At 39.0% G+C, this 12674-nt stretch overlaps 1 protein-coding gene across 1 annotated transcript in view; it reads left to right on the top strand.

The window, feature by feature from the left end:
* DMGDH (dimethylglycine dehydrogenase) overlaps nt 1-12674 on the top strand; it is a 45645-nt gene that overhangs the window by 12028 nt on the left and 20943 nt on the right. The window contains exons 6-8 of the mRNA XM_050913003.1: nt 6011-6259; nt 7472-7670; nt 12355-12524. Coding sequence (XP_050768960.1) covers nt 6011-6259; nt 7472-7670; nt 12355-12524 — 618 coding nt within the window. The remainder of the gene's footprint in view (nt 1-6010; nt 6260-7471; nt 7671-12354; nt 12525-12674) is intronic.

Below are 12674 nucleotides of genomic sequence, written 5' to 3'. Positions count from 1 at the left end.
TCTAAAAACCTGGATTCAATCTAAACTTCACTTCTTTTTATGCTGCTTTATACAAGTTATAGAAAAATACATTATTGGTGAAACTGTTGGCACCTCCTACATGAAGTGTGCCTTCTACTTCCTAGTAGAAGACTTTCTGTTTTCAATTGTTTGAAAACATGCTGAATATTTACCATTTGGATGAAATTTTTGCAGAGTCTCTCTATCTCAAACTGAATCATATCTGCATTTTTAGGGCATGAGTCTTTCATACATCCCATCTCAGTGAATAATCAGGCTTCAGTAGGAAGCTGTGATGGCTCAAGAGGAATCTCTCTTCTTGCTCAGATGGGACAAGTGAACTGAGAGCAAGGATACATCTTTATAATTCCTTTCTACCTCTGTGCAGTGGAAAAGAAAAAAGCATCTATTTCTAGTGCAAAGCAGATAAAATGAAGAAGCTGAGTGAGACAGGGACTTTTTTTTGTTGGTAGACAGAATAACCATGGCTGACAATTGGAATTATGAGTGAGTTGGACTGGAAGGGGAATAGATTGGGAAAGTGTAATGCTTGGGAGAGGTTCCTGGAGGTGGTTGGGAGCACTGGCAGCAAGTGGAACAATTATGTGCTAGAGGACTTGTTGAATAAGGAAGCTCAAACCAGGAGGGACTGTGAGGATGGCAACAGCCAGGATGACACCACGGAGAAGGATAGTGGAAAGGGATCTGACATGTTTCATTAAGGGAACTGGAGCTGGAGCTTTTCGGACAAAAAGATTAGGAAGGATACTTGAGGAATGATTGTGTGTGAAACTGAGACTGGAAAACTGAGGCTGCCTGAGCTGTCTGAGCATGAAAGACTGGTGGAGTAGCAAGGGAGAGGTAGATGGATGGTTGGACTCAATGATCTTAAAGGTCTTTTCCAACGTAACCAATTCTATGATTCTATGGGAGTAGATTGGAAGGAAGAGAAAGCAGGTGGGACAGGATTTAAAAAACGAGGGAGACTGACTTGCACACGGAGACAAAATAGCTGAAGAAGGATGTAAGGACTGGAGTAAGAAGAGTAGAGTTTGAGACAGCAGAAAAGAAGAGCAGGTATGGGACAAGCAGGGATGGGGAAGAGAGAAGATTGGGATAGAGAGAAATTTGGAGGCAATGGGATGGATGAGCTCTGAGAGGATGAGCTTTGCTGCGTGACCTTTCTTTCAGTGTCTGGGATGTAGACAGCCCTGTGTTAGATCATTCCAGGCTTTCAGTAAAGACTAACTGGGAAACCCTTTGAAAAATGTGCTTTCTCATCATATGCCTCCCATACATAGGTGATCACCTGCTATTGCTATAAGCCTAGCTAAAATAGCAGGGATCTGAAAAAGTTCACCTTGAGGTTCTAAGCATGCTCATGAGTGCCACATAATGACATTTTGGAGAGAAAGAGGGCTAGAAGAGTGCAGTATGCTTTTTAGAAAGCAAACAACCACACAAACGGGGAAAACATTAAAAGCATTTTACTTAGGCTGCAAAGTCAAGCGCTTAGAAGATGAGAGGCATCAATATTTGTTTGCCTTTGGACTGTCAGTTCATGGCTTTCAGGCATGAATTATGGGACATCATTCAGTTATAAAATCACAAACTCTCTTACTAATAGGATCCTTATGTCATTTGTTACACAGTATGGATATATTGGTCTGGGAGTGATCCAAGAATGGAATGGAAAGGCAGCTCTTTTGGCAATCAGACTTCTTATTTAGGCCACAAACTTCTAGGCACTCATTATTCCTAACTATTGGCTCTGCATCATATGGATGAAGTATCAAAGATGTAGTAATTTCCTTATATTTTTGTAGTGTAGTTATCTTTCTTTGGCTTACGTATCAAGTTGACATTAGGCAGAGTTCTCTAGTAAATGCTTTTCAAAGTTTATTTGCAAAAATTAGAATGCACCCTTGTGAAATTTTCATCCTTTTTTTATTATTTAATAAGTTGTTAAACCAACAATATATTTAGTTAATTCTCTTGTGTAGTTAACTGTTCAGCCAGAATGAACATTTGAAGCACATATTGCTTAACATTCTGGCTAAGGATGTGAAATCAATACCGTATAACACATATCTCTTTTAAACGTTCTCTCAGCTAACATTCATTCTTCTTCTCAGCCTTGCTTCATTCCACTAAAGATCATGACTGGTATAATTCAGAGCTCATATTTTAGGCTCATGTTGCAATACGAGCAGAGAAAAATATATCAGAAGGCTCTCTACATTCTCTCTCCCCCCTCATCCCCCAACTGACATCTGCTGTGGAACTGGAACAAACTAGTTTAAACCAATCTTTAGCTGTTCCTTATGTGAGGTTTCCATTTTGGAAGAAAGCAGATGCCTGATAAATAATCCCTAATATGAACTAACTGGTACTGAGCCTGCTGAAGTGATTTGCAGCCTATTTATAATGGAATGTTTGATTAAAGTCTGCAAAAATAGTGAATTTAGTTTATATATACAGTATGTGTGTGTATATAAGCACACATTTGCAGACATGTACACACTGTATATGCAACCTTTTATATATATGTAGTGATGGAAGATTTTCTTTTTTAAAAACAAGAGATAGTCAGATTACATAGTTCAGCAGATATGCTAAGTAATACCACCACTAAATATTTCAGCATCAGATGTTTGCAATCTCTACAATTTAATCTTCACAAATGTCCTAGAGATATAATTTATGCCTTCGTTTATCTCTATGATGTGTGATAGGACTTGACATCTGCTTCCAATTAGAATTTTGTTTCAGAGAACATATTCTTCCTTTTGCCATTTTTGTGTTTGTAATAGCTTTTGCACGTGGTTCAAAAACTTTAAACAAAAGAATTAATATTTTTCATTTAGTAAATGTCAGCTGTTGTTATTCTAAGCAATTAAATAAGCACTTATCATAAGTGATTTTTTTTAGAAGTACAATATTTAAGATTTGATTTTGAGCAAACCTAAACTATTTGCCTTTAATTCAAAAGCAGTTTAAAATCAGCTGTTTGTAATGTACTGCTGCAAACTTAATGGCTAAGAAATTTAATATTATTTTGAAAGAAAATTAAGTTTCAAAGACCTAAAATTAAGTCTACCATTTTTATTTTCTTTGAGGAGCTTGAATATGCTTGCTCTCTATATTTTCCCACTGATTCTGTTTTAATGAGTAAGCAAAATAGTGAATTTATTAGAAGCACATTCCCAGAGCATTATTTCTTTTCCAAATACCTCTTTAAGTCCAAGCAATTTTGGCAGGCAAACAGTGCATGATAGTAGAGATGGAATTTTCTGCTACTTCACCTTTCCTTCTCCTCTGTGGATCATTAGCTGACCTTAAAATAGTTTTCTTTGTAGGTGACATGGAAATGCCCAAATCAAAAGAAGTTCCCTAAAGATTGTTAGCCTCCACTTAAATCCACATTTGTATGTGTCATGTGTAATGGAGGAAACCCTTGCAGATGCACTAGAAATTCAACTTTATTAGAATTTTTTGGTTGTTTTTTGTATAAGGGAGCATAAATCAGGTTTCAGTAGCCTTAAGGGATGTTTTGGATCACTCACTGTATGACTATGGCATGATCTTCCCTGAGCCAATTTAATTGACTTAACAAGTATTTCGTCAGTGAATCTCCTCCAAGTGGTGAGGATGCCGTTAAGAAGCAAAAGCCTTACGTATGATAAATGCAGAACAACAGATACTGGTTTTTAGTATTTACTGGGCAGGGGCTTTTAATTGAACAGATCTCTCTATCATGATCCTGGATTTCCAGCTCCCTTGCTTTAGCTGGCTGTCAGCAGTTGTCAAGTGAGTCACCACAGAAAACGTATTCCTCGGAAACTCTGCATTTTTAAAAACTGTGGGTGTTAGACCCTGAGGCTGGTTTGTAATATTAAATAAGAGACTGACAGCCCTCCTGGCGTGGGGGAATGGCACAAGGCCAGCACAGCTCAGCTCAACTTTCCTAATTGCCCTGGCTTTAGGCCATGCCAGAGATGAGAGGATGTATTCCCAAGTTAACGTCAGCAAGCAGCGCGGGCCAGCTGCTCCCCGCAGGACAGGCAACCAAGTGTGGTAACAAGGCTGGCAGGGCAGGGGCTCGGCCAGCAAGGGCTCTGTCCTACAGGTCACAAGGGAGGGAGCAGGGCAGGCCCAGGACCAGCAGCTAGGGTCAGCCCACAGTCTAGATCTCCAGACAAGCTTGTGGGGATGAGGCGCAGGCAGATCCATAGTGATGAAGCCAGGCTGAGGCCAAGCCAGGAAGTTGATCTACAGGTCAGGAACAGGTCTCGTGACGGTAACCAGGGTCAGATACTGCCCAGTGATCAACAGGCAGGACCATAGAGACAAGACTGCGCTGAGGTCAAGCTGGGAAGTAGTTCACGGATCAGGGTCTGGGTCTGGGTCAATGAGGTCCATGGCCAGGCACAGGCATGGTTGTGACAGAGCTGTAAACAGGCACACCTACAATCAATCCAGCTCAGACAGGTTCTGAAGGCCCTGAGCTGACCTGAAATGGGGCTCCTGGGCCCATGGGCCGTGGTGTGGGTGGAAGTCCCAGGTGAGGCTGTTCCAGATCATTAATGCCTGTTAGTGCCCTCAGGCCCTAAATTATGACCAGATCTTGGAGAGTATGGAATTGAACAGAGGCAGGAGTATTTGGGTAAGACAAGTAAGCGGCAAAAAGGAAGAAAAATTATATGTTAAGCTGGGCAACATGAGGGTAAGTCCCAGGAGAAGGGGCAGCTGTGTTAGGTAGCAAATCTTGCTGGAGATACTTTTTCATAAGCAGCTTGGAGTCAGCTGGTTACACAGGAACCAGGCTGACCTGCCACCTTTTCCTTGGTGCCATACAGCACATAGCCTTTTATTTGGAAGGCCCTGCTACCTCTTCCTTCTCTCCCGTTTTGCCTTCCCCCAACCTTCACTCCCAGACTCCCCTGAAACTCCTGCTTCATTGGATTTTCCCCCTTCATTCCCATAACTGAGACCTCAGCTCCTTGATCCAAAGAGTCAGGAGAGTGGGGCTGAGGGATATTCCAAGCTTCCTAGAGCAGCTGCCATCCCAGTCAATTGTATCTGTCTGATTCCCTGGTCTGTATGTTCCAACCTCACAGCAGATATGAACCAAGATGTGGAGCCCAAACTAATAAGTTTGGCAGTTAAGTGGCTTCCACTCCTTGACTTTGACGCAGGTACCTCACTAAGTGAATGTGTCTTACCAGCTTAACCTTAACAGAGAAGAATTAGGTCTTCTTTAACTTATGCCTAGTAGTATACATGAAGGACCTTGAGCTGGCTTCAGGGGCAGGGAAATTGTTGCTTGCATTTTCTGATCACAATGTGTATCAGAACTTTTAATTGGACAGCTGTGAGAGAGCACACTAACTACTCACCAATACGAACATCATAATGAATCAATTGCTATGTGAGAGACATAATTAATATGAGTCACATGATGCATGTGAAAGAGGAGATAAACTTAAATTCTTGAGGTTAGCTGGCTGAAAGTACTGCCCTGCTCTATTGGGGTGTTAGGACTTGACTACTGTCTTGGGAAAGCATATTAGCTCATTTGATTGATAGTAAGAGGCTAGGTTAACACCTATGGTGTGAGCTATTTATTCTGATTTTTTTAAGTGTCTCTGACTTTGCTAGGACTGCATTGCAGACCTACTTTACTGAAATAAACCAGGGGAGTTGTGAGACTGTTAATTAAATTCTCTTCTGAACTTTTAGAAGCCTAATTTATATTTTACCGATTATATCTTTTTAATATCTGTATACTAGAATAATATATGGTGGTATAATTAGGAAGAAGGACATGGAATTATGGAGGGAAAATTATGCTGGATAATATGAAAAATAATTTGAAAATTAAAAGTATGAAAAAAAATTTGTCACATTCCATAAAGTGCAGCGCTTCCTGCAAATGTTTTACTGTTGTTTTCCATTCACTGAAATTAGTGTTTGAATATTTCTTTTTTTTTTTTTTCGTCTTCTCTAGGCTTCTGGGCCCGTGACATAGGCAAGATGATTGGCCTGCAGCACCCTCTCATACCTGTTCATCATCAGTATGTTGTGACATCAACTATCCCTGAAGTGAAAGCTCTAAAAACAGAATTGCCTGTGATTCGTGACTTAGAAGGATCATATTATCTAAGGCAAGAAAGGGATGGTCTTTTATTTGGTCCATATGAAAGCGAGGAAAAAATGAAGCTGCAGGACTCATGGGTAACAAATGGAGTCCCACCAGGTAATTAAGAACTAATTAAGAACATTAAATCTTTAAACTTGATAAGCACTAGCACACATTTTAATGTGTCTAAATCCCAGCCTGTCATGCTGCCTTATATGATGGAAAATAGAAAATATTTGCAATGCATGATTGTAATGCAGAAACTTTTTTTCAAAGAATAGTTGTAACTCTAATGATCAGAGTGAATAGAAATAAAAATGTAGCATAAAAAAAGCCTATTTGAAATAGGCACAAAATACATATCTACAACATAGTCTTACCCTACTCTCTGAACAGGTGCCCACGTGTTGTGCAGTCACCAAATCTGTGTTATGTAGCCTTTTGCAACTGAATAGGGATTTTTCTAAGCTACAGTTGTCTCCAGCGTACTGACTGGGGCTCTGGATTTTTACTGTTCCCCAAGAGATAATGTGGTTGTCAAATAGGAACACAGGTATAGCAAAGGAGTGTCTTAGACAAAATGCAGTGCTCGGATATAAGCGCAAGAGAGCTATAAATTTGTATAGAATTTTTGTACAAAAAAGTCCTGACTATGTCATACTGCTGCTTATTAAAAAAAAATGAATTGCTGTGTTATATCTAGGCTCCAGCTTTCCATTCACTTCTAGACAGAAAGTTATATTAAGTCAATAGTGTTGCTGTTTTAAAAAAACACATGTTTCCTAAGGAAGAGCAATCAGCATTGTTGGGCTTTGGATTGCACTGTCACAGGTTCCTCAACTTATTGTCTCCAGTAGTGTTAAGTCCCTCTACAGAGTGATGTTCAATAATGCTCAGAGCCCAGACTGAAGGGAGGAATACATCCAGGAATTCACTAAACACCATGGAAATCATAAGCTGACACAGGCAATGTCTTTCCTCCCGTCACCAAATTTTTCGCATGCTGAGAAAAATAAATGGGTCTTATTAACATAGAAGGAAGTTTCCATGTTTCTCCACTTCCTTTCTACTTCATTGTTGAATTTGTGTGACCTTAGGGTTAAACAAATATGTATAAAGGGCAGTATAACTGCAGTGACAATAAACTTGATCCTGCAGGTAACTAGGGATTTATGCATGCAATTTTTCTTGTGTAGGATGGCAAAGTCTTGAACATACTCACTGATGAATTCCATATAACTTTTATATATATAGATTGCATAACTGTATTTAAAATGTAAGTATTTTCAGTGTAATTAAGTATATAATAAGAGTCAAATATTTGTGCAGGTTTTGGAAAAGAACTTTTTGAGTCTGATTTAGACAGAATAATGGAGCATATTGAGGCTGCTATGGAAATGGTCCCCGTTCTGAAAAAAGCAGACATCGTAAACACAATTGCGGGTCCTATTACCTATTCTCCAGATATTCTTCCTATGGTGGGACCACATCAGGGTGTCAGAAATTACTGGGTAGCTGTTGGTTTCGGGTGAGTAAACTCTTTGTGACAGCTTTTGTCTGTCATATTGTTAAAATGGCAGTCAGCTCAAGTTTTGCACATTTTTATGGGTTTGGGGGTTGTTTTACACATATTTTATGTGAAATGTAATTGGAAATAGTCTTAATTACCACTACCTACGTAATAGAAGCTCATCCTTCTCTCTTAGTTCTTCTTCATAACTCTCACTATTTTTTCGATTTGTTTTCTCCTTTTATTCTGGAAGCCAATATCTGTGACACTTTATGAAGCAGCAAGAAATGGGTAGTACTTGGTACTGTCTGTGCAGCAAGTTAAAGTCATAAAAGTGCTGGGTTTTGCAATACACTTTCCAGTTCATTTTATGTATTGCTTTGAATTGCATTTTGTTCAACAGTTGTTTGGCGTATGAAGAAACTGGTGTCACTGAAGTTGAGCAAGAACGAGTGGTACACGGAGAACTTTTAATATGAAGTATTAACTTTTGGGTGAACAGCTGAAGGCATACTAAGCAGAAGGCATTGCTGGCTTACTGGGTGACTGACTGCTCTAGGGTTATGAATACAGTAATGGTTCTGACTGTTGAAGGTTGAGCTGAAAAATTATGTTGCTGGATGTTGGAGGAAAGCAAATGAAGAGGGCAGTGTGACAAAAGGAATGAGTGTTTTACTGGTGTCATTCTCCTGCCCGTTATGATATTTTCTTTGAATGTGATTTACATCTTATATACTCTGGCCGCACTGAGGTCAGTGGTAAAACTCTTACTGACTTCTCTTTAATTGTCTTAGTTTGACCATTGATTCAAGATGGGTAGAATGAACTGAATACAACTCCAGGCACATGTCATTGAACACATTCTATTTACATTGTTTTTCCAATTGCCTAATTTGCTGTTCAAAATCCAGCTCAGCTTTTTCTAGTTTTCTTTCAATCCAAAGCAAACAAACCCTCAAATCATAAGATAAGGCAGTATCACTAACGTGCTTTCCGAGGCCCTCAAAATAAAAAGGTTTGGTAATTTTGCAATGATTCATTGTGAAAGGTATTCACCTTTGCTGCTTGGATGTAAAAAAAAAAAAAAAAAATTGTTATCTTTTAGTAACATTTGCAGAACTTAGTTACAAAAGTGGTTTACCTAGTCCTTGTTCACCAAAAAGACTGTTTAAGTTCATTACTCTGCTGCCAGACTTTGGAGCCTGTTTTCCTTCATTGGTGTCACTGGGAGAAGAATCAAAGTTCCATATAGGAAAAACCAAAGACCAATGTTATATGTTTAAGTTTCTTTAAACAACTTATTTCAGGAATTTGATTAATCTCTAAATGTTTAGATGTAGATCACAGTTACGTTGTTATTGGATTGCTTTGTCTCCTTTTCAGGGACTTTTGACTATGCTTCTGGGTCACTGCAGTGTTTCTACCAGTGTTGTAATTTTTTGTGTGCATTAGCAAATCCTTATCCCATAGTCAACTAGCAGGGACATTGTGACAGAGGACTTAGTGCTGTTAGTTTAGAGGATTTTTATTATCTAAAATTAGCAGCTTGCTAGCTATTTTAATGTGCAAAGAAGTTAATAAGTATAGTTAGCACAGCTTGTAGCACTGTTTATTATTAAGGTTGCTCAATGCTTCCCATTTTCAGTTACTTATAGCTTTGAAAATTTTAACAAGAGTAGGCTAGAATTTTATTCAGAAAAGTTTAAGTTAGAGCAGTGTGACCATTCCAAAGAACGAGATTATTGGAAGGTATGTTGTTTTGCTGTGTTAAGGTTTTGGGGGTGAAGTCTTTCTCTTGAAAAGCTCTAATCTCCCCATTTTCTGAGAATGAACTTAACATTTGGCAGAAGTGACTTTTCTCCCAAAGATATGCCTTTCTGCCATTCTTCACAAAATCTATCCATGAGGCCTGTTCACAAGCCTATATAAATGTTACAGCTCATAAGCACTTAATAGAGACTCACAAGACCTTGCACTAAGATTCCTGCATTCTATCTACAGTAGTATTTCACAGCCAGAGACTGAACAGGAGTTTTTACTGCAGAAATGAGATAGAAAAATTACTAAACCTGGGAAAAAGACACTAGAAAAGGGACCATGGTGTGCAGGGACTTAGATTTCCTAGGAAAAAGGAATGGAATGAGTCAAAAATTGGTGAGAAGCAAGGACTCATAAACAAGTAAGACACAAGAATAGGACAGGGACAATGAGGAAGATAATCTGGCAGGGATTGGAAGGAGAGAAGAAAAACAGAGAAGGGCAGTTTGTGTTCATTACAGAAATTTTCTCTAAATCCTCATCTGAAGACTGAGATTCCTACACTGCACCACTCTTTACAGCTACTTGTAATATCCTATCCCTGCACAGCATGTGTTTCACTCTTGTGTAGCAGAACTGCAGTGGATATATTCATACAATCAGCTCCCCATTATCTGAGGTAGCGAGGGATTTGGGCACCCTGCGTAATTTAAAATCTCTGATAACGTAGGCCCAGCTGGGAGCACCAAAATCAACTGGTTATGCAGAGTCAGTGCTGCAAAGCTCTGCAGAGTGCAGAGACCACTCAGCCCAGGTGCAGTGCTGTACCTGTAGTAGCAACTCCACATCACAGGGCAGCCTCCTGGGCTGTCTTGCCCCCGGGTTTACCCTGCCATCAGCTTAGCAGTCTTCAGCTGAAGCTAAAAAACTTGATTGTATTTGGGCTGTCACCACCCACAGTCATGCAGTGGTCTCTGTGCTGTGTTTCCCTGTGCTTTTGGCTGCAGTGAATGGTGCAGGGAGACTTAAACTGGCTAAAATTTCTTCTGGAGCTGTTCCTGAAGGCATCATAGCCATGGTCACAAAACTTATACCCATGAATAACTAAGAGTTGCCTAATTAAATTAACACCAGCAACGGCTAACTCTTCTGTAGTACTTGCAGAGTGGCAGTTTACAAGCACTCATCCTTACTGCATCAGATGTGGTGATAGAAGCTTGTGCTGAGAGTCTGAAGATTTGTGCTGAATAGCCTAAAGGAGTGTGTTTGGCAGAGTTACTTCATGTACTCAGCTGTTTGGTATTTCTGTTTTATTTAAATAAATAAATAAATTACGGATGAAACCCCACTATGTCAAAGTAATCTCGTTAATATTATGAATTCAGGCATTCTACAAGTGCCAGAGCTAAGTTGTCTGTGTAATCTGAATTCGTTCTTCTGGTGCATATGCATTAGAACTAAATGATTACATCATTTTTTCTTCCATAAGATCCTTGCCTATTTAATTGAGGACATAGAATTCAGAATGCAAAGTTGATAAGCAGCAATTCAAGTTTGTTTTAGCTTCACTATTCAGTGTGAGTGTCTTTGATTTAATTGCTGCATGCTAATCTAAACTTGGTTTTGGACAGACTTACTATTTCTTCAAGGATTTTTCTGTTGTGCTTATTGGAGCATTTCACAAATAACTAAGAATTTATTTTCACATCTTCTCTAGACAGAAGCCTATTTTGACACTTTTAGATATGGCAAACATTCACAGAGGTATTAAAATAAAAAGTTTTAAATCACTTGATATCAATAATTGTCATTAAACGTTTCAGTGTCAAATCTGAGGTGCCTGTAATTTAGCATTACATGGTACTGTTTGGTTGTGTGTAGACTGAGTAGCAACATACACATATTGCAGCACAACAGAGTTCCTTGTTCCCAGTTGTCCAGTTCAGGTACCTTGCAGGAGCACATTTCACACACAGCTTTTTCCCTATGGATGTCAAGATGTCAAGCATTTTGGAAGTTAGAATTATGTACAAAATGTTTAAGTAAGGAAACCTAAATCTATCACTTTATAACCTTTGAACATCTACCTTTGCTGTCTGGTGTGGTTCCTTTAATGCAGGTTTCTAACAAGAGATCTCCTCTACAATCTGATCCTTCACACACTCATTATGTAGAAACAGGACAGGCTTTTGCTACAGACTGGTAGCAGAAAATTTCTACATGTTTATTTTGTTAGCATAAGCTTTCTGGAACCAGTTCTCTTTGTAGTTGTAGTGGAGAACAGAGAAGGTAAATCAGGTGAGAAAAGGCAGCTCTGAAACGCTGGCACCACTGCAAACAAGTCTTCTAGTTTTATCCCCAGTTCCTCTACATTCCCTGATTTTCTGTGGAGCAATATAAAAAGTACTGCTGGTATTTCAACTTCTTTAAAGCTATCTCGGTAGTGTTGTCTCCTGACTTGCTGCTGTTGCTCTTGTCACTGTAATGTAAATACTCACTGTAGCTGCTAGAATGTCTCAGTCTGGTTTTCAAATCTGAGTTTGATTTAATCAAACCTGATTGAACAAGAAGAGGTATTCTGTGACTAGAAAGTGTATTTAATGGATATCAGAAGTTTGAGAACTTTCTTTAGTATTAATTGTTAAAGAGTTCTAATGTCCCTGTAAAAGATTGTTAAATTCTGAACTTTAGAGAAAGCTTGCTGTAATCTCAAGCACCGCAACTGCTATACGTTAGCAATGGAGTTCTGCTGACAGTGGGGCGTAGAAATACCTGTCAATAAAGTATGTAATCTTGGGAGACAAGACAAAACAGAACAAACAAACAAAACAGAGGGAAAAAATTAAAATCCTTTAGGGGGTGTATTAGTAGTATATGCTAGTACTGATTTTTGAAAATGAAACAAAAAAGACTTGGCACTGCAGGACTTTTTCCTGTTTTTAAGGTATGGCATTATACATGCTGGTGGCATAGGAAAGTACCTCAGTGACTGGATCCTTGAGGGGGAACCTCCGTTTGACCTGATAGAGTTAGATCCCAACCGCTATGGCAAGTGGACCACCACAGAATACACAGCAGCCAAAGCAAGAGAATCTTACGGTTTTAATAACATTGGTAAGAAGGTATTTTTTAAAGTATATTTATATCCTGAAAATGGATTCCAACAAAGCCTGCCTCTAGATTTCTCTGTTTATGTACATGTATTCTATCTTGGTGATAATCTTAGTATACCATAGTTTTTGGTTTCGTTTTTTTTCCCCCTCT

This window comes from Gymnogyps californianus, chromosome Z (assembly GCF_018139145.2).
Source record: "Gymnogyps californianus isolate 813 chromosome Z, ASM1813914v2, whole genome shotgun sequence".
Classification (NCBI taxonomy): Eukaryota; Metazoa; Chordata; class Aves; order Accipitriformes; family Cathartidae; genus Gymnogyps; species Gymnogyps californianus.
The sequence above is the reverse complement of the archived record's forward strand: the minus strand, read 5'-3'. Positions and strand labels throughout refer to the sequence as shown.